The sequence below is a fragment of the Corvus cornix genome, chromosome 1, assembly GCF_000738735.6.
Source record: "Corvus cornix cornix isolate S_Up_H32 chromosome 1, ASM73873v5, whole genome shotgun sequence".
Lineage (NCBI taxonomy): Eukaryota > Metazoa > Chordata > Aves > Passeriformes > Corvidae > Corvus > Corvus cornix.
This window is the reverse complement of record NC_046332.1, coordinates 44017179-44039926: the sequence shown is the minus strand read 5'-3', so window position 1 is coordinate 44039926 and position 22748 is coordinate 44017179. Positions and strand designations below refer to the sequence as shown.

At 42.2% G+C, this 22748-nt stretch overlaps 1 protein-coding gene across 1 annotated transcript; it reads right to left on the bottom strand.

The window, feature by feature from the left end:
* Positions 1–6239: 6239 nt before the first annotated feature.
* FDX1 (ferredoxin 1) lies at positions 6240–22128 on the bottom strand. The gene is made up of 4 exons (XM_039564670.1): positions 21920–22128; positions 16087–16211; positions 13161–13290; positions 6240–9365 (listed from the first exon to the last, which is right to left on the bottom strand). Exons 1-4 carry the CDS (start codon positions 22090–22092, stop codon positions 9251–9253), a joined length of 543 nt encoding a protein of 180 aa, XP_039420604.1. The 5' UTR covers positions 22093–22128; the 3' UTR covers positions 6240–9250.
* Between the last annotated feature and the right edge of the window lie 620 nt (positions 22129–22748).

Sequence of the window (22748 nt, the reverse complement as noted above, 5' to 3'; positions counted from 1 at the left end):
ATAAAGTCTGTGAAAACACACCAAATTTCAGTACAATCAATTTCCTCAAAAATCAGAACAAGTTCAGCAACAAACTTATCAGATGCACTAGAAATTTTATGCCACAAACTTACCAGGTGCACAGAGTTTATGCAGCTGCCTAATCAAATGCACTGAGGGCTGAAATAGGTTCAGATCCCTGAATGTTCCTTCTAACCCTAACAGTTCTGAGATTGGGTGACTCCCCAGGCAGATATCTGGGGTTTATAGCCTTCTGTCTATCATTTTGAAATATAATGCAATGTTAGAAAAGACCTTTTAGATCCTGTGCTATAGAGAGATAATTTCAGTATTTACCAGACTTGGAAAATATTTACCAGAATTAAATGGTATCATGTGCCAACCAGAAGTGATTTTCTGCACATGCATTTTAAATTAACTGCTTCACTGAAGAGCATGTGTAAAGAGCAATACAAAAGGAAAAATATTCAGATTTCACACTTTGTTTTTCAAGAAAAAAATAATTAGAAAAAATCAGCAGTTTATTTCACATTTTCCACAAGAAAATAAAAATGGTAATTGTGAAAATATTGTAGCCTGAAATTCAGTTTGGAAGTAAAAAATCTCCCAGCCAGGACCTGGAGAAGTTGTCAGGAATGGGGGATTTTTTTCAAAAGCCCTAATACCAAGGTTATGAAATTAGGAAAAGAGCACTTTGACATTACAGATGGCCTCAGAGCCATGGATAACTTAGGAGAAAAAGCAGAAGCAGGTCCCAGGCTTCTGCTGCTTCACCTTTTCAGAAGAAATGATGGTAATGTTTCTAAGGAGCACATCCAAGTCAGCAGCACTAGAAGGGAGAGCCGTGCCTGGCGGAGGCAGCTTACGGAGGCTGCAGTGCCAGGTGGAGCTGTTCAGATGCGAGGTTTGTGTGCAGTCACCAGTTAAATTGTCTCCTGCTCTCTGCTCAGCCACCCAACGCAGCTCCAGCACTTTGCAACAAGAGCTTTGGCAAAATCCACGCAGCAGAGACCTGAGCTTTTCTGGCTTTGCATGGCTCTGGGAGTGTCGGCTCCACAAATTCAGTTGGGCAGCTCCTCCATGGCCACCGAGCTGCGTGTTAGCGTCGTGCGGGGTGAAGCCCTGGGCTCACCTGCAGCTCCTGGGCATGGAAGAGGGGCCACAGCCAGTGATGTGGCACTGGAGCCAGGAGCTGCTCCTGCTCCACTTTCCTATTTACTCTGGTAGCTCCTGGAGAGCTTGTGTTTCTACCAGCAGTTTACCCCACTGCGATTCCAGGCATCACGGTCCTCTTACTTGGAAAGTAAGAGAAAGCGGAAGAATTTCATTACTACTGAAATGAGCAGAGCTTGCTTTCAACGTGAATGTTGACTTGTGTGGTATAAAGAAAATTTTTGCAGTATATCTGATGTCTCTCTGACAAAGGAACACCATAAAAAGGACATAAACTGAGCAGAAGAAAAACCTAACAAATGAACCCACTGAGTGAGTGGAAGTCATGAGAAGCTGCAGTCAATGGAGTGGGAGGCAAACAGTCAATAAATCAGGGGCTCTCCTGCAGAAGCAGCATAGGAAGTAACAGCAGAGAGGGCTGGGAGCTCAGTGCATGCACCAGTGGGGCCTGGCCAAGTGGTTTGCTTTTATTTCTAAACATTCAGTGTGCTCTGGAAGGAATATTGTGGTTTGCACTTTTGAAACAGTACTGTGACTTGTGTCAAATGCAATTTGCTTAAACATTTTTGCTAAACCAAAACATACCAGCCTGTTTATTTTGGAGAGATGAGGAGCAAGTGACAAGGATTGGCAAAGGGTCTTTTTCTTTCCTCCATGGATTTGGGTCAAGTGTTTACAGATTCAGACCTGCTGTCAGAGCAGCATTCACCCAAATTTTCTGGCAGGAATGAAATCCTTAAATAATGTGGGTCTCCATCCAGGCTTGAAGGTGACCACGGGTTTACAGCAAAAGGACCTTCCCGTGTATTTTTGAGTGCACTCCAGATTTGAAGGAGCTAAAAAATTCATATTGGTCTGGTAAACATCATCTAATTGCAGAAAACACGAACTGCTGCCTGTGTCTGCATCAGTCAGGTCCTGGGTCAGTTGCACTTGCACAGGTTACACTTGCAGTCAAGCTCACTTCAGGCTCTGAGCTTATTTTTCACTCACTGGCAAAAATATTGGGGGAAATTATTTTGCCAGAGAGTAAGAATTTCTGGCACTTGACCCTCAGGGGAATGTTGATGTTTCAAATTTCCCATGATCTAGAGCCATAATGGAGGCTCTTCAGCTGGAAGGAAGTAGAAATGGATTTAAAGGTATTATATATGGTGGCTTTATGGTAACCCAGGAGCAGCCCAGTGCTGGCAGCACTGATTAGCCAGTTACATAAGCAGTGAAATACCATAGCAAATACCTGGTGGTTACTCTGTACTTTTATTATAAGAATTAACTCCCATTCCCCAGTAATTGGCTTTCCCCCTTCATTTCTGTGTGCTGCTGTAAAGGTCTCTGATGTCCTGTCCCCCCTTTAGGAATTTTTGCCTCCAAAAGTAAGTACTATAACAGCCAACTCAGAAGCTAGGTCTTTCCTGACCTTTTTAACCAAATACTTGATAAAAGGCAAAATAGTAGAGAATAAAGACCAGTGATGAGGTATTTAATTAAGATAGTTTTTAATGTGAAGCTCTCGTTCAATGCTCAGATACAGGCTGTTCAAGTTGGAAGTACACTCTCTGTATACATCACTCAGAGATCCCAGTCTGCTGAGCTTCCCTGCCAGGACAACATTCACCCTCAGGGCAGCTCTGCTGTGCTTCCCAGACCTCTGCCTCAGAGACTCCTGTGCTGCCCTTCTCCTTGAAGGACAGCCCCAGAGGGGCAGGAAACTTCAAGACAAGGGACATTGATTGTTTTTATTTCTCCATGCCAGGACAGAACATGTTTTTCCTGATTTTCCCATGAAAATCCAAATGCTGTGATGATCATAACAACTCAATTAGGCTGGAAGAAAAAACCAAAAAGTGCTGAAATCTGAAGGAGAGACTCTCCTGCTCCAGCCATCCCCTGCTGTGCTCCCTCCTGACAGTCATCAGTCCCTGGAATTGAACCACAGCCTGAACGAGCTTCCCTATCACTCTGAGCTACCACGTTCCTTGTCTCTGTGACACCATTTGTTTTCTTTTACAGCTATTTTCATCTATTGTTAAACATTCCTCTGAGGTGACACATTCTCCCTTAATCTGCAGCCAAAACCCGTTGCTTGCTCCCTGGGTGGGGTATGTCCTGGATCCGAGAAGCTGCAGCTGCATCTCTGTGATCTTGTGTCCCCTCTCCCTCTCTTTCTCCCTTCCAGTCAGAGTTTTCTAGGAAGGGAATGCCATTGTTCCAAGCCATTCCCAGTAAAGCCTGTGAGCACTCACCGTATCAAAAGCTGGTGCTGGCTTACCCATGCAAAGCAGGGCTGTTCCTCGAAGAAGGGTAAAACGAAAATGAGCTGCTAACCTGCCCCTAAGTCTACTCAGATGCACTTGGATGGAGAAAAAACATCCAACTTATCCGGATATTTGTTTGATCCAAAACTGGATACTTAAGGAGAGATTTTTGATCAAACACATCCTGAAGGAGGAATGCCGGCTATGGCCTGGTATTTCCTTCAGTGAGATGGCAGACTTCTCCAAATCCAGAAATTTCAGACGACCAGCTGCCAGTGGCAGTTTGCTGCCAGCGGGAGGAAAACCAATTCAGCCATAGCTGCAAGCAGGTACAGCTGCCACAGGGGCTTGCAGACTTCCCTGGAGTATCTGGAAGAGGTTACTTAACACGGCAGCAGCGTCCCCGGTTGCTACCACTTCCCATGTGTAATCCATGCCCTCCTGCCTGCCGCAGTGCTGGAGAAGGCAGGAGCACGAATGTCCCACGCTGAATAGTGTTAGGTTACGTGACTGGCGGATCACTGCCACCACGACACGGGAGCAGACGCAGCGGGGCAGGCAGGGGAAGCCCCCCATGGCCCCACCAGAGCCGGCTGAGCCCCTGGCGGGCCTGCTCCCAGGACTGTCACGGGGAGGAGCTCCCCAGCAGCTCACAGCCGAAGGTGTTGGTGCCTGCGGGGCTGGGGCTCACGCGGCAGATGGCTGGCGGCGCGTTCCGTCTGCGTGTGCGCGCTGGCTGTGTGTCCGTGCATCTGTGTGTCCGGGCGCACACGCCCAGCCTTGCCGCCGCGGCAGCAACAGCGCTTTGCGCTCCCTTCCCCGCCAGGGCCGCCCGAGGCGGCCGCACAGCGAGCGGCTCCCGGCAGGGCGGTGCCTGAGCGGGGCGCTCCCACACGGCAGCTCCCACGAGCGGGTTTTAATTCCTGTAGCGCTGTGCTGCACGGATTTACCACCTGGGGTCAGCACCAGCCGGGGGAATGTCAGGAACACGCGCACTCGGAAAGAGGCAGAAGCGGGACAGCTCCGCTGTACCTGAGCGGACCCAAGAAAGGTCGCACCAAGCCTGTTCCAAACCCGTTTTATCCTCTCTCATCTCTCGCAGATGCGAGGGACGCGCCCTAGTGCCGGCTCGGGGGACGAGGCACCGCGCTGTGGAGGTGGGTAGGCGCAGGGAACATGATGCCGGCTGGACAGAGGTAACCTGACACAGGGAAGCACAGGGGCAGTGTGAATGCATGGAAAAACCTTTTCCTGGGATCAAGGGAACTTCCAGAACTCTGAAGGGCAGCCGCAGAGACGCTTGGCCAAGCACAATAAACCAACAGCTTTTTGATGAAGAGTTGAAGCTGCAAATACTAAACCACTGCTGGCGAGAAATTACTCTTTTAAAGACATTTTGAAATCTGGACTACTTCACATCAAAAACCCCTGGTTAACTCCATAAAAAGCAAGTGGTGGCCAGTAGATTAGAAAGTAAATCTCAGGGTTACTTTTCATGCCCTCATTTACACTTTTAATGCCTGTTTATGGATGGGCTGTGCCCCTTGTCACTCTCCTGGCAGCACAACGGGGAGAGAAAGCACCAAGGCACTGCAGGCCACAGCAGCACATGGATCTACACAGCCACAGCCCCTGCCACAATGCAGGAAATTCCTACTCTTTCATCTTTTCAGAGCACTTGAGGAGAAATCAGCTCAAGCAGCTGCACTCTTCCCAATGTTTTCTACTATTTGGTAACTCAGTGACTCAGCTTGAGCATCTCTTCTCCTCCTTTAAAGAATTATTTCTCTTTTTTTCTCCCGAGGAGTAAGGATTTTTTTGTATACCCTATTTTTGTATACCACATTGTCCCTTGCAAGGGCAAAATACAGGCTGTAGGAAATCTCCTCTCCACTCTAGCCTGGACCTGCAAGCAGGACAAGCACTGCCTTGTCACTGCAGCTTTTTCGGACATGGCCTTTTCAACCTGCCTCCAACTGGGATGTGAATTAGGTTTGGACATGGCTGTGTTAAATCTTTTGGAACCCCATAGCAAAAAATAATGAAATTTCAAGATTTAGTTTTTGTCTGAGAAGCCACCAACTGCCTACAGAACTTGCCTTTTTTCTCTCTCACGACAGCTTGCAGTCCAGATAATGGGAACTTCTCCTGACATAGCAAGATGGGGTGGTGTGAAAATGCGAGGCACACCCTTTTTTCCCCTTCAGACACCACACAAACACCCAAATATCACACAGGTGGGACTGCGGGCTTGGGCCTGACTGCAGTTTGAAGGGGTGGAGGGAAGGGACACAGTCTAGAGCCACAGACAAGCTCCTCTCCACTCTTGAAAAGGCAGAGGGATGTTTTTGGCCTTGTTCACAAACAACCCAATCCAAAGGGCCTTTTTACCCACAAGCAACAGAAGACAAGTGTAACCCACCACTCCCCCAATGCTTGTGAAGTAAAAAGTCTGTACCAGCCCCAGACTTTGAGTATGCTTCTAAAGTTTAGTTTGCGACACAAAAGAAACAACGTCAGTTTTGATTTGCTCCTCATTTTTGAGGGGGGGGAGAGAGAAGAAACTCACTCACCCCATCTTTTAGCAGAGCAAGGAATGGTTTTAGAAAGCAAATTACCTGTAATTTTTATTTGGACAGGGAAGTAAATATGTATTCAACTAATACTGATACTATAATTGTGTGTCACTGCACAAGAATTCATACTTACACTTAAATGTGCACCTTTAATGGGTAAGTTCCATTTTTCACCCAGAAATACATCCAATAGCTTGGAGAAGAAGGAAGGAAAAATCCATAAAACAAGAGGTGTCAGAAAGAGGTTAAAAATAAGATTTATTTGCAAATCATTTTGACAATAAACTATTATCTCTGAGCTGTGAATTTTGGGGACTACAAGTCAGTTCCTTTGTGTTCCGAGATTTCCATTTGCATGCAATATGGGATACCTCTAGAATTCAAAATGAACTTCGAAGTGTCCTTTTTTGCCTTGCTGTGCTGAGTAATTCATTCCACAGGCACACTATAGGAGAGTCAAAGTCTTTGTAATGAGAAGCTGTCACAGGAAACGCACACAAAACAACCTTGGCTTAGAAAGAAAACTCACTTGGGAGCTGTTTCACATTTGTTTAACACAGTGTTAAGCACTTCAAGATTCCCACTAGAAGTACCTGGTGCTGTATGAAAAAAAACCCCAAATAACCCAATGAAAAAAAACCCCATAAACCCAAAACAAAACCCAAGAAGACCCCACAACTCAATAAATAATCAACATCTACCCCTAAACCTCACAGCTATACTGAAACCTCAGATTTCTTTCTGATGTACGAACGCACAGCACATCTGGTTATGACCCAAGTTCCCTCTCTTAGAAGCTGATGAGCTGTCTCATGTACAAAAACCCAAACCCTCAAGATTTAATAGTAATAACTGTATATAAATGAGCTCAGGACAAAGGCAATACAAAGTGAGATTTACCTTAATATCTGTGTGAAGGCAACCTCTAAGTCATGGTTAGAGTCACAGCAGCAGAAGAGGAAGACAGCAGCATCTTCAGAACATTTCATCAATTTATGTCCACCCTTCTCCCTGACCTTCTACTCTATGCCCTTCATAAAGCCTGAAAACTTTAATTCTGAAGTCTTAGTTTGAATCAGATGACATCAGAAGTGTATTCTGAAACCCCTTCACAATTAAGTTTTGAGCAGACCACAATTAGTATATCTTGCATTAGGGCAAAGCTGAAGGGTAACTCAGAAGGAAATGAGGTAACTCAGGAAATAAAAGAATCTGACCCACATCTATTTTCAATACAGTTCTAGAATATACTAATTCTTACAACAAAGAAGGACTTTTTTTTTTTCCTCTTTATAAAGCTCAAAATAATCCCAATATTTGACACTGGAAAAATAATTTTTCTCCCATCCCATACATATAATAATGCAAGAAAAGATGTCCAGATGTCATTGTTGCCAGTTCAAACAAAGCATTAATGAATTCATTAGATCATTCAAATGTAAACAAACATAGTTTATATATATATATAAAATGCCCAAAAAATCAGAAGGTAACAACTACTGGTGATAACCAGTTCATATAAGTATTTATGTAAAGTTGGAGAGAGTAATAGTCTTAGAAACATTATTTTATTTGGGCTACTTTAGGAAGACTAAAACAATATTGAACTGAAAGCTCTTCATCATCAATCCAGACACCATCTCACCGCAGGGGTTTCCCTATGCCTTCTGAGGAACCTAGGCCATTTTTATGAAACAAATATACTTGGTCATTTCACATCAACCATTACTAAAATGATCCTGAGAGCAAAGCCCAGAATCTAGCAATCTCTTCAAGCTGAACACCCTACCTAACATCAGACTGCCTCCTGCACAAGCTCACAACTAAAAAAGGATAAAGATTTCAGAACAAATCTGATTTTGACAAACACAGCCCTGTTCAATCCCAACTCAGCCATCTCCAGAGTACAGTAAGAGTTTGTGATGGGTAAATTGTAAATCCAGTTGCTATGTTTTCCCATTACACAGCTCCAAGGATTCACTCTTCTAAGCCCTGTCTATTCCAGTATTTGTGGTGTAGTTAAATGTACATACTGTTGAGGTTTACCAATACCTGATTTGGGCCATTGTTAAGCTGCAGGTGCCAAGATCCTGCATCAGCCTGTCCTGGTTTCACCTGGGAGAGAGCTAATTTTCTTCCCAGCAGCTGGTGCAGTGCTGTTTTGGATTTAGAATCAGAATAATGTTGATAACACACTGGTGTTATAGTGTAAACACAGCTTAGCAACAACTAAGTCAAAGCCTTTTCAGCTTCTCACCCTACCCCACCAATGAGGGAAGCTGGTGGTGCACAAGGAATTGGGAGGAGACAGAGCCAGGACAGCAGACTCCAAGTGACCAAAGGGAGGTCCCAGACTGTATGGTGTCATGCTCAAAATACCAGCTGAGGCCAAAGTTGGCTGGGGTTCACTGCTCCAAAACTGGCTGGCTATTAGTCATCATGTGGTGGGCAACTGCATTGTGCCTCACTTGTTTTATGTATTTTATTTATCATTATTACTGTTGTTTTCCTTTCTGTTTCTGTCCTATTAAATTATCTTTATCTCAACACATGAATATTTCTTTTTTTTTTTTCCCCCAAGACTACCCCCCCTCCCATTTGGAAGGGGGTTGGGCAGTGGTGGGTGCAAGTGAACGGCTGTGTGGCATTTAGCTGCCTGCTGGGTTAAACCGTAACATGGCCCTTAGAACTCATGGGTTTAGCAGTATTTTTGTAAGACAACATTTGCCACATATCTCATTAAGATTCCAAAGTTCGGAAAATTCCTATCCTGAAAATCCACTATTTGCTGAGGAAGTATCATATTTACTGAGAATCCAAACTAGCTCTGAGCACACCATCTTTAATGGCAACACTTCAAAAAGACCCCGGGCAGTCCTACAAGTTCTTTTCTCTTACACATCCATGTGTGACACCTAGAAATACTCAGGGTTTGTTTTAGAAGTCCTGTACAGGTGATCCAGTTTTTAAATGTCATTAAATGTTTTGGCAGAATAATGTTATATGAAATCTGTAATACACTTGCTAATGTTTATAATCCAATGATTATTTATAAGAAGTATTATTGCATTTTAAGCGTAAAAATATAAGAGGTTCTATAAAGAAAATTAAAATAGCATTAATCTAATATTGATAGTCATATAAAATAACTCACAATTATGTAAGTTTCCATATTTAATTACACATTTAAAAATAAGTTATAAAAATAATTAAGCTTCTTTAAAACCCCTAGGATATTTTCTTTTAGGAGTTTTTACTCATATCTACTGATTGTCTAGCATCAGCCACAGCTTCTGGTACTCGAACAGTCATATCATTCATTGATTTCTTCAAGCAGATTTGGCAGCCTAAACGTGATCTGTGGGGAAACAGGACATTGTTGTTAGTTCTAGCCCACCAGCAATCTAACAGCATTTACCCCCTTATGTGTCCGACACTCAGCCATCCCAAACACCACGAACCAGGAACAACCACTCTTGTGCAGGGCCTTAATCAAGCACAGGAGCAAACCATGTGCATCAGCACAAGGATCTGTGTGGCAATAGTCAGGATTTACAGCCAGACCAGAGCTCAGCACACTGGAAAGTTCCACACTGAGTACTTCCTGCTCACTGCGAATGCAGAATACGGGTGACCCTTCCCTTTTCAGTGGGTCACTAACAGGTCAGTCCAGTGCAGGGAGTGATGCTTGATCTCACAAGGGACATTTGGCATCTCTGAAGAGATAAAGGCTTTCATTCAGATTCATTGCTCAGAAAAAGCAAAGCCTAACCACCCCCCATCCAGGGTTCAATGTTCTCACACTAAAAAACTCAAAATTGGGTTTAAACCAGAAAAGTAAGAGTGAAAAGACAAGAAACATAGGAAGGAGAAGGATAACGTAATCAAGGCACTGGAGCAGATGTCATCCTCCATTTTTAGACCTATCATTCAGCATGAGAAAGCCAGATGTTGAACATGAGCAATTAAAATCAGAAGATTTAGTACCACAACAAAACTCTGCAGACATCACAAGCTGCTTTTATTGCTGGGATAACTTTTAATTCAATGTCCATGTCTCAGTATTTAAGTATAGAATACTAAAGACATCAGCAAGGATGGGCAATGTTCTGTAGCACCAGTCTCTGGCAAGACACTAGCTAGCTGACAGCCTGTTTCAAGAATGTGAAGTTCCCACTCTTTTATCCACCTCTCCATATGCATTTATCTGCATTTGCCTTTTAATTCCAAATGTCATTTCCTATTGCTCAAGAGCACAAAATCCTTGTGCGTGTTTTCACAGGCAGGTGATGATACTGCCACATCACTGTAAATAAACCTTACTCCTCACTGTGTTTTCCTGAGTCTTTCACGAGGATGCTCACACTAATTAAAACCTAGCACCATCACCTTTACATCATGCTGATGACCACATACTCTTACCAGGCAGCTTAATACTTCTTGTTAAAAGATATGGGGGGTTTTTTTAACCAATTACTTATCCTTTACAGGGCCTTTGCTCTTATGCTGTTGCAACTCAAAATTTAGTAAATGATTTCTAGACCTAAGTAAACTGCATGAACTACAAGATCTTTCTTCATCTCAGTGACTTATATGAAGAATTTCCATATCTGCTTCATCCCTCTACAAAAGCTCTGTTGAATTCTTTCCTTGCCCATAGTAGATAGTATAGAAAAGCAACAGCCCACAGGATCAGAACAGTGTTCTTCAGCTCCAAATCTCATTTTAAAACGTTGACTCTCATTTAAAAAGTTGGGTTGCCACCTTCCTATTCCTTTGATGTGGAAACAGTTTCAAAGCAACTAATTAAGCATTACAGACAGCAGGTCAAAAATGCCATATTGAATGCCAATAGAGCTCCTGGGTGAACGCTACATAGCCATTACTATTTGTTACCACTCAGTTTATTTACTGCAGTGATACTACTTCTATGGATACATCAGTTTGAAAGAAGATCACAAAATACACCAGGACACCCTCTGCAAAGAAACCTTCCAGTACATGGGCAGCCCATAAAATTTGTAGAAATAACAATGCAAAAGAAACTTCACTTTTATGTTATGTTGCTCTATTTTACGTGCACCTTGTACATCACCCACTGGCTCTGTACACAAAGTTTCCTGTTTCTGATAGGTTAGAAACAAAAATATTTGTCTACTTTTGCAAGCTGTTTCTCAGCTTATTTTCTACTTTAGTATTATTTTAACTTGCCAGGGTTTGCACTCCCCCATCTTACTACTTTCTACTGTTCTGCAGTTAATCAAAACAATTTTATTTTAACCTAATTAATCATTCATTTTAAAAAACATGAGCTTTCATGGCAGTTGCTGGCTGAAATTTTCCCAGATACAGAGTCACTGACAAGAATAAGCTGTTATGCTTATACCTATGACAGAACATAGAAGTGCATCTCCATTACACAAATTTACATCAGCACAGGAGTCCAGGTAACCTGCAGCAAATACCAGCCACTTGAAGCTCTGTCTTTCAGAAGAGTCATCCTCTCACATATATGGAAGGTCCCTGGCCATAGGGAAAATGTGTGATGCTAGGAAAACCTAACAGAAGTACCAAATACCTTCAGAGGGTCTAAAGCTTAATTTGGTATGAAGAACTTAGAAGGAAAATAGACACATTTAAACAGAGAGCTCTGGCTTGCTTGTTTCCCAGTTCTTCAGCAAACTCTCCTTGCTTTAAACCTTTACTTAAAAGGTAGCCAAAGAAAAAAGGTTTTTATTATATCATATCCCTCCAGAGCTATTTAGGAATTATTTTGGCCCTGAACCTAAAAGTTACTCTTTAGTGTGGTAGGTGGCAGGCTTAATAGGCATATAGTTTTTTTCAAAAGTGAAAATGGGTTTTTGTGTGACAGGAAAAAGGATAAAACAAAAGAAGCTACAACAAGTTTCTCATAGCTTGACTTCTTTGCCTTTACAACCTCCCATAAATGTTCAGATTTGCCTGAAGTGAGAAAGTGTATTGTTATGTAGAAATTATGAGTACAGGATTCCCTTTACTGATATAAGGAGACAGACAAGTTAATTCAGAGTACTTCTTTGCAGAGTCATAAAAAACTCTATGCTATACAGACCACGTATAAAGCCTCTGACATCATTGGAAAGATTCTCAAAAACTTCAACAAGCAGTTCCATTGAAACATGAGGCTTATGAAACCTCACAAGGCACAGCTGCCTACTGTTCCTGAGGGCATGTTCTGTGATAAAGGCTACTTGTGCACCAGCAAGTGCAACAGCCCACCTGGAATGCATCTGTGATGAGGATGTGACACCCTAATTACAAGATGTGTGATGGTGGGGGTGATGCAGAACAGAGGTTTACTTTAGAGTACCACTAGTGTAATCCTAATTTCTATCAGCAGTCAGAGCACACTTCAGGATCACTTTCTCCCAAAAGGGAATCTGGTTTGTGTGCACAAGGAGCCCTCTGAAATGAGTCAAAGCATAACAAGTATGTACACTGACCTATCTCTACACTGTTTGTCCTAGAGAAGGCTTGAAGGAAGGATTTTAGCAATGTACATAAATACCAGAGAGGCTGGAGAAGGTGGACTCTCCATCCTTGGAGATACTCAAAAGCTGTCTGGACATGGTGCTGGGCATCGGATCTAGGTGGTCCTGCTTGAGCAGGGGGTTGGAACAGTTGACCTCAAGAGGTCCCCTCCAACCTCAACCCTTCTGTGATTCTGTGAAAAGAAGATCTGACCAAAACCTAAAATACTAATGTAAACACATTCATAAAATAAATTAACTAGCTACAGACTAACAAGGGACAGAAAACAGAAGGGAAGAGAAACAAGAACAAGAAAATTCACACACAGGACAGCAGTGGCAGAGCTTTCATGGCAGGAACTAGGTTTACAGTCGTTCTTTAGTTCTAACATTTCTGCACCAGACCTCTCTGAAGACAAAGTACGGGCAACTGACACTTTTCCGTTACAAAAACAATAGTGACATCTTTTTAACACGAATTCAGATAAACAACATTTAAACTTGGCAGTCCCATTTGTATAACAGAATTCAGCTATTTATCAAAAGCTGATTAAGGTGCTCCAAGAATATTGGACTGCCCCATCTGCAAACCTTTCTTCCCATTCTTTGGGGAAGTAATGTAGGCAAGTGTTATGTTGCCTTACGTTTCTGTGAGGCCATATGCCAGGTCCAGCATGTCCATCTCTTCATCAGTAATTGCATCTAGTTTCTCAAATATGTGGTCTTCAAATATTAAATGACAAGTTGAACAGGCTAGCGTTCCTTCACATGCACCTAAAGAAAAATAAATCAAGATAACAGAAAATCCAAGTTTCAAAATGCAGCTGAATTTCAGAAGAAATCCTACATGTGTTTGTCTCATACAAGAAGTCTTGGTTGATTAGCAAAATTAATGTTCCATATATTCCCGCATTCATATACCTACTCTGCATTCAACTGTTAATAGTATTTCTACAGTTCCTGTAGCATTAAAATTTACTTAAATGCTAAGTAATTAGTTAAAAAATGCTAAGCGATTAGTTAAAATACTTAACTAATCCCCTTTCCACCATTTAAAGGAAGAAAAGCTTCCTACTATAAGAATGCAAAAGCCGACAATGCTGTCCATCAACACTACTTCATTTATTTCCTATGCTGATCCTTCTTATCTCTCTTTCCCATGGTTTTGAGGTTTCCTCTAGAAGTTCAACAGCAGAAACCTGCTACACACAAAAAAATCCTTAGAAGTAGAGAGAGGAGGGATTTTATACTTATTTCTTCTCACTCAACAGAACACTAATTCACAGGAACAAAGGTAGTCAGCCTAGAGAGAGATGGCCTACATAGATTATGAGGTGTTCCAGTACGAGTCAAGACTCTAACAAGTGCTGGGGTTGAGCAGCACAAGCACCAACTCCACCTACCTGCTACAGCAATTAGGTCATCACAGCACAGTAAAAGTTAGAAATCTAACAAATTTGTCCCTGACACTGTATTGGGCTGGCACCAAGTTCTCCACAGTGTTGAAAAAGAAATACACAACTTCAAGAAGAGGGGGGAAAGTGAAATACCAAGGACATTACAAACCTCAGGCTCTGATTTAAATTGATAGAAGAGAAGCAGACAACACATTAGCCAATCTTCACTTACTTACTTATTTCCAGGGAGAGCAGAAGCAAAAATACTGTGACCACATCACCTTTGTAATCATATGGAAATAAGGAAAGCAAAGTTGTATGTATAACCACTACTATGAAAAGAAATAGTGGAACTCATCATTAGACCACAAGAACCACACAGAAAGCACCATGCTGCTACAGTATCAAAAGCATGTATTCAAAGTGAGCATGACACTGTACTAGAACATTTAATTTCTAAATTATATCACATCTTCAAATACGCATGAAAAAGCAGTTTAACTGAAGTGCCAAACATAGAATTTGTCATATCAGCAGTTTAAGCATCCTTAATGTTTGGGAAGCAAGGGAAGGGATGAGGGGGGGAAAAGGAAAGAACACTGACCAGGCTCTTTGAACAGTAGTAGGTCTTTCCACAACTGTAAAACTGGCAATAACAAACAAACTAAGTGCAGCTAAATCATTCAATAGATATGTAACCCTTTATACAAAGATATTTCTATTATCACTAATGCACACGGGATGCCCCCTGGTGATAGAAGCAAATAGCAGGATTTACATTTTACTTTTCCCTCATTACTTTTTTCCTGAACACAGAACATACATTTTTACTACATTATTTCTCTGCCCTAGTACAATGTTTCATTATCAAGTGGTTATTAAAATGGGACTAGCACATGTTATAATTAAAGACTGCTACGTTATTCCAAGTTTTCAGTTTGGCTTTTTTATTGACAGCATTGCTTTTTCCCACTTTACCACAATGGTTTAACACAGCGGATATTGACACAGAGAACATTTACTGTAGCATACAAGCAGACCAAACATAAGCCTAAATGAGTCATTTAATAAGTGATACATAAAGCTAGTTGCATTGCAAATTTAAGAGAAAATTCTTCTTCCCCAGATATACCCAACTCTAGAGACCTAAGAGCTGTCTCAGATATTAAGTATAAGATTTTAAATATTATCAAAGATTTTATCACTAGCAGTAAAATTTATTTGCACTTAACTAGAACACACATCAAATTTCAAACTGTGCTACAATACTCTGATGCTTTTTTCTCTCACCAATTGCTTCATGTTATGCATTCAGTTCTGAAAATTGTACTACCACTTCCTGCATTATTTCTATTAAGTTTTCAGCTCATGTTCACATAAATACCTTCCCAAGGTATTTAATTGCCATTACCTAATACCTTTGAGCAACGTGGTCTAGCAGTTTGAGCAATGAGGGCTAGCTAGTGGAAGATGCCCATGGGCAGGGGCGTTTGAAACTGAACAATCTTTAAGGTCCCTTCCAACCCAAACCGTCCTATGGTTCTAACTATGGAAAGTGCAAAAGTTTGAAGAAACAGGGAGATGTTGTAATTTCCTCCTATTTTGATTTTAAACAGAATTCGTGCCAAGTTAGAATTTCACAAGGTCTCCTTTACCCCAGTTCTTTAATAAGAATTAAACTTCTTGCTCTTCCCTGCTAACTGACACAGATTTGGTTGCTACTTTCACTGTGCACTCCTCTAGCACATATATAATGCTACAAAAAGCCTGGCAATAAATTGAGACAGCATGGCACTACAGAAGTAACCAGACACTGTTAGGAATACACCAGTTCTGTGTTGCCTCCAGAACAGAACCTTTCTGCTCAGAAGAAGTCTGCAGGTGGCATGTTTCAGACTCCACTTTGACAGCCCTCTGTTCACATTCCCCTCTTTAATACTCAAGCCAAGATCTAGGATATACCCCAAGTATTTTTTTTAAACTTGAACCAAAATATTCTATGCACCTGAAGGAGGAAAAGAAGGGGAGAAAATCCAAATGAAGTACAGCTAGGTTTTATGTATAAATATTCATTTACAGTTGGACTCAATGACCTTAAGGGTCTTTTCCAATCTAAATGAATGAGGAACGTAGTTTCTAGATACTGAATAAAATGTTCAGTGCATCTACTTACCAAAACCATCTATGTCTAGATTATTGTCAACAACAACATCCAGCAGTGAATCCCCAGGTTTTCCCTTGGCTGTTAATTTCTCACCATCACGGTTTATGAAATGAACAGTTATTTTATCTTCTGAGCTGAAAAAGAAAATTACATAATAGAATTAAAGAATTTTAGAATTTTTAGTGCTTCAGAATTGATTGCATACCACTAAAATAATAGTTGATACTGCTACTATCAACTCCAAGGAAAGAGAAACCTAAGGTATTGGCTTTTAAAAGCTGTATTGTACAGGTATTTACTGCTGTACATTGAACAAAAACCATGAAAAGTAAGAAAAAAAAAACCCCTTAGAGGGTGTTTTGTCACTACAAGCTATAAGGGATCCAGATGTTTTGCCTTTCACCAAACACAATCAAATTATTTTAGGCACAATATTTGTATTTTTAACAAATAAAGGAGCTTATTTTAAATGTTTCTCTCCCCACTTTTCTGTGAACTCTGGCTTTGGATTTACGAACTTTTTGTTGTTCTCATCATTATTATTTAGGATAAATTCTAAACTTTCTTATTTCTGCTTACAGTTTTAGACATTTTACTTTATTAATTCCAAAATTTAGTTCTTCTCTCCTCCCACAAATGGAAATACTCCAAAAGCATTCTCCTGGTTTTACGCACAGATTCTCTTAGGAGCTCATCTTGTAAATATTAATTCTAGTGAAGTATAAAGTTTTTACACGGGTTTCAAAGAAAGAAGGTTTTATATTTGTTTGCTTTTCAAACAATTTTTTTCAAACGAGAAATACGTCTCAAAGTCTGCACAAAAATATCTTAAGACTAAAGCTTTTAACATGCAAAAAACTTATGTTTTTGCATTCCATATTATTTTCACACCCAAATTAAAGGAAAGCTTTAAATATACTAATAAAATACAGCACATTCAATTTTAAACAGACAATTTTCTTTCCTACAGTAAGTGAGCAAAACAAAAACTTGTTGGATGGACAGTGAAGAAATCTGCCAAGAGATGACAGATACAAATTGCACAACCAAAAAGCTAAATCAAAAATTTATGTTTCCATGTGAAATCCATGTTTAAGAACTGCATGCTCCATACTACCCATACTCTTCTTAGTAACTGTGGGCCTTGAGTGATTAATATCATAAGAAAAATATGCAAACTTGAAAATCAAGTCACCCCCTGGAAAACTCTAACCTGCATATCTGAATATTAAAGGCAAAATTTGAAAGTGGCCATGCTGAAACATCAGTGAACAAATTACTTTTATAACTTTTATAAAAGAATATGTGTTTTTAGCAATCTGAGTCCTAGCTTGTTATACAAGAACAATAAATGTTTGTTGCTGTAGACTTCATACCTTGCCACAACTTTTAAGTTCCACTGGAAGCAGTGTGCTTCATGATGATTCATTATGATGTCATGATCAATTCTTTTCCTATCATCCCTCAGTCCACCCTCCAGAAGGCAGCCACAAGCTACTATTAACTATAAATTCATTCTAAAACTGTAACTGATAGTGAAGAGTTGACCTTGCTGACCTGCAGAATGCAACTGAAGTGTGTACTATAAAAAAATTCAGAAATCTTAAAGATGTATCTTTACAGAATGTGATTTATGTTGCACAGTCACCTGTGATATCTGAGGACCACCAGCAAACCGTTCTCTGGGGGTTGAAGAAACCACTCTGCTTTTCATTTTGCTCCTCTGCTATGTTAACACCTCCCACAACAGAACCAAGGAAACAAGAACCCACTTAGATAAACTAGTACAAAATTCACCACCTCCTCTGGGAGTTTACAACTGATGGGTTCAGACTGCATCTGGAAAGGTACAGATTCACATTCTGAGAGTCTAAGTAAACGTCTGATGGTGTAATCTTAAACTGTTTCAAAAAGCCCCTCCAGAGCTCAAAGTACACTCTCCTTTGCTGAAATATTTCTGTCAACATGACAAACACAACCCTGACAGGAGACACAAGGCAACGTGTACTTGCATTTCTGGGCATGCTCTGCCCAAGGTATAGACATGGCAAGTACTAAATATTTATTCCAATATCCTAAACATACTCTTTATTATAGGATTAGGCAATCACAAGTACCATGAACCAAACAGCAACAAGTCTGGGCACCCATTAGGTCCCTGGAACTTTTGTAAATGACAAGTCAACTGCCTCCCAGTTTTCAAAACACACTTGAAGCTTTCTTCACCCGTGGTTACTCTTGAATCTGATAAAACACCACAGTGTCACAAGAAGAACAGCCCCACCCCTGCTCCTTTGTTCCTTGTCTCTCCAGCGCTCACAATGCCCTGCAATAAACTCGGTGTGGGAATGCACTGGCTGAAAGCCAAACTTCACAGGTCAATAACCCCCAGATGTTAGAACCAGCAGGGTCAGATTTGACCCTTAGATGAAATCTACACCAATTTAGAATTGCTGCGTTACTGCAACAACACAATCTAGGTTTCATGGTCAGATTGATTTAATCTCTTTACAGTGTAAAAATGTGGGTTCGAGTGATCCCCACTCCAAATCACCCTGCCATCATCCTTACACCAGTTTTACCACAAGTCAACTCCTTTTGCTAATCCGGCTGCAAATCAGCCATAAAACCAAAGTAGACATAACTGGACCAGAAAGCAAAATTGCTAAAGTGCCACTGCCCACAACAAAAACAAGAAAAGAGCAGTGAGATGCCCTTGTCAGTAGGGACAATCTGGTATTTGCTTCAGCCAGTTGTGGACCTGCACTGTGGCTGTGCATGTTTCATGGTGTGGCATTTAGCAAGGGGACAGACTGAAGTATCACCACCAGGTCACTGACTTTTGTTAAAAACTGACACAGTAATTAATCTTTCAAAAGGACCTAATCCACCCTGATTTATAATTGAAACTAAAATTTATTTGTGTAAAGTTAGATCTAGCCTCCTTAAGTCTTTCAGTAGATCCATTTTTTTGCTATTGCCACCTTCTATCACTCTTCACATAGCCAAAATATTTTTTTAAAAAAACACTAGTGCTTTACTTGGTGGTGAAAATACTTTCAGAAGTGTGTGTATGTAATAATCAGATTAGTCAGACATTCAAAACACACACTGAGCCAATCTTTTCAATGGCTGGGGGATACCATTAAAAAAAATAAAATCACATCTGCATGAAACAGTATTTAGGCTTTATAAATTTCAAATAACATGGTTTTTATCCACCCAGACATTGTCTGCATCAAGAAAAACAACTATCCAAATACCATCACGCTGCGAACTAGTCACAGGCAATTAACACAAAACATGTGCCAGGTCCGTGCAAGTATGAATAACCTCAGGATTATCAGGAAGAACACAATTTATATTGTGTTATCTGCATGAAGCATAAATATCCCAATTCATGCTCAGAAAAATGCTTTTCACCAGATGTAAAATACAACCAGTATCTTCATATGGTTGCCACAGCACTATCAGCATTTTTTATCAAGCTTCACAAGGATACTCTAAATTGAGCACACTGCAAAGGCACAGAGGAGCACCAGAAAACTGTAAATGCTGTTTGTTGTCCCTCCCATGCAAATAATAGCAAATACTGCAAAAACCTCGACAGCTACTTCTTCCCCCTTAAAAAAATTATCCTTTGAATCTTCAGCTATTTCTTCCAAGTTAAGAATCACCTCTTACATTCCTCCAAACAAAACATAACAACTTTAGCCTGGTATTGCACATGGTGAGACCAGCTCTTATTCTCAGATCTTTTAATAACTAGCAAATCCAACAGCCCTAATTGCCTGAGGAATTCCATGAATTAAACTATTATACTGGCCTCAATTAACAGAGGTTATAAATCTGAACTAAGCTTTAAAGCATGCAATTATTATGCTGTGCACCAAAAACATTGTACAGCTAACCAGACTGGTATAAAAGAAATCTGAAATGACTACATTTCACCATGAAATTAAAAGGAAGGATATGGGATAAAAAAGGAGCAAGAGAAAGGAGGAAATGGAAATGAAAACATAATGCCTGATGCTCCACTGAAACCCTTGAAAACCTCTGCTCACAGGAATCACTGCAGGTAATGTTTAGTACAGTGAGGTCATCATCCTCTAGACACAAATACAGCTAATTTTACACACATAAACAATGATGTATCTTTTTACTGGAATAACACTGGCTGATTCTATAAAGGTCAGGAACTGTGTCTCAAATATGATGCCCAGAGAAAGTAACTTATGCATAAATGGAGAAAACAATAATATACAAGAATTTTCCTTTTCTTCCAACTCACTCAGCCAGGTTATGACACTGAGTATATAAACAACATTGGAAATACTTGTTTGCATAAGCTTTTTTGCAGGTGTGCTTGCAAAACAAATGTAAGTAGATTCTATTCTGTATTCAGCCTGTTTGTAAAAGACATGAGGGGATTACAGGTCTTACATTACTATTACATAAGGAAATGCTTTCCCTTTATAGGATTCTTTTTTCAATGATTTTAATAACTTTAAAAAAACCCCTGTCAGTACTTCACAAAGACATCTTTTTATTTTTAATTAAAAACTGCAAAGCAGGGATCTCAAAATCAACTGATTACCAGCAGGATCCCTCAGAGAAGAGATCTGACTAGCAAATTCATCTCATATGGGAGTCCTAGGCTAGAAAAGTCTCTCTCTCCATATTAAATTATCTGCTGGAACAAAGTCAAAGATCACCTACAGCAGAGTTTAAGAGCAAAGTATTGAGACAGTTTTGATGTCGAGGGCATTATCCCAACCTTGTGGAAACAGGCCAGGCTAGACCCCTGATCCTGGGCTGCTGACTGCAGGTCCTGTTCCAAGTCAAGAAAACTTCTGTGGCAACCAAGTACATCAAGCTTTTAAAACTTCTGCATTTTAAATACTTAAAGTTAGCTGTAGACTCTGACCTATCTTTGAATATACAAACTACATGCCAGGAGGCTGTGCATATATAGTCTGTGACTACATGTAATAAGCATCAAAACTACAGCTGTGGACTGTAGAATATTTAATGCCCACAGATGTAAAGCATTCTGAAACACCTACTCATACATACTGGTGAGGAGAGGAGGAGCTCTGCACATTTAGATCTGACCACAGAATCAATTAGGTTGGAAAAGACCTCTGAAATCATCAAGTCCAAGCTATTACCAAACATGATCATGTCAGCTAGACCATGGCACTAAGTGTCACGCCCAGTCGTTCCATAAAGAAAGATGTAAAAGTGCTCTTCAGTACAGAAGAACTATACCAAAGGCAGAAGAGACTTTAAGTATGAGGATCTCTCTGATATGTGCTGTACTTTTACCACAAGCCTAGCCAGACTTTCACGGGGGGGGGGAAAAAAAACCCAAAAAACCCAACAAATAAAAAACCAGGAAAAAAGAAAAAGTGCAAGTTTAATAAGGTCATAATCTCTTAGAAAACCAGTCTGAGCATCAGGAGCCCTGGTTTAGCGTCCGTAACGTTACAAGCCATTTCAACGGAGTTCCAGGTCACACCGACCCTGAGCCTCACCCGCGCCCGGTGCGGGGCCTCGCCCAGCACAGCCCTACGGGGCACAGCTCGGGGGAAGGGCCCCCCCAGAGCGCCACCGCCAAGCAGCCGCCGGCGGGACAGCGAGAGCGGGCGCGGTGAGGGGCGGAGGGGGCCGGGACCAGCCAGGGGCTCCGCGGGAAGGTCACCCCGCGCTAGCCCGGCTCGGGCGGCCCGTGCCACAGACAGCCGCTGGCTGCCCTCAGCGCCGAGGCCCGACGGTCCGGCTCCTCCGGACCGCCGCCCCGGGGAGCCCGCCCGGCGCCTCCGGGGTGCGACCCCCTTACCTGAGCACCGCCCGGGCAGAGAGGCTGAACGGCCGCGCTGTCCTCCCGGCAGCGGCGGCGCTAGCGGAGCCCGGCCTCGGCCCAGCTGCCGGCGAGGTGGAGGAGAAAAGCCAGCGGCGGGAGGAAGCGGCGGCGGCGGCCCGGAGGAGCCGCGCCGGCCCCGGGGTGGCCATGGCGGCGGGACGGGAGCGCTGGGGCTCGGGGCGGGGGCAAAGTCCCGCCGCTTACGCCCGCGGCGCGCGCGGCGGCGATTCTCGCAGCCGTTTACGCAGTGCGCGGCCCGCCCCCGCCGGCGTGACCGCGGGGTTACGCAAAGTGCGGAGGGGCGGGGCGCCGCGGGAGAGGCGCGGGGCGGGGCCCGCGCGAGGGCCGTCCCTCCCCGCTGCTGCCCTCGTGCTGACCCGCCCCGCGCCCGGGCCCGGCGCTGGCTCTCGTCTTCCGGGAGAGCGGCGGCGTGGAGCCCGCCGTGGGCTGACCGCCTGCCCGGCTGGGCCCACGAGCGGCTTCGTGTCACAGCAAGGATTCGGCGCTGACACGCAGTGGAGGCGTCACCCAGAGGGTCGTCACTACATCCCAAATGCCCTTTTGGGAGGTGTCAGGAAAATTAATGCACAAACACCAGAGGTTTATGTCCAAAAAGGAGACAGAGGAGTCCTGTTACTTAATTCGAATAAAGGGAGACGCCATGGGGCATTCCCCTGGGGTGTCTCAAATTTTTGGAGGGCGCAGCCTCCTATTTATCCTAATTTCCCGACTGCCTTTCCCTCTCTCTTTCCCCATTGGCTGAGGTACTTGAGAGGTACAGACTTCCCGAATTGCTTAATACAGA

Excerpts from the sequence above, each read along its gene's own strand:
- FDX1 (XM_039564670.1), bottom strand. The coding sequence starts at position 22,092 with ATGGCCACCCCGGGGCCGGCGCGGCTCCTCCGGGCCGCCGCCGCCGCT. Across the intron at positions 13,291-16,086 it reads TCTAGACATAGATGGTTTTG|GTGCATGTGAAGGAACGCTA; the intron begins GTAAGTAGATGC and ends ATTTTTCTTTAG. Across the intron at positions 9,366-13,160 it reads GCATATGGCCTCACAGAAAC|ATCACGTTTAGGCTGCCAAA; the intron begins GTAAGGCAACAT and ends GTTTCCCCACAG.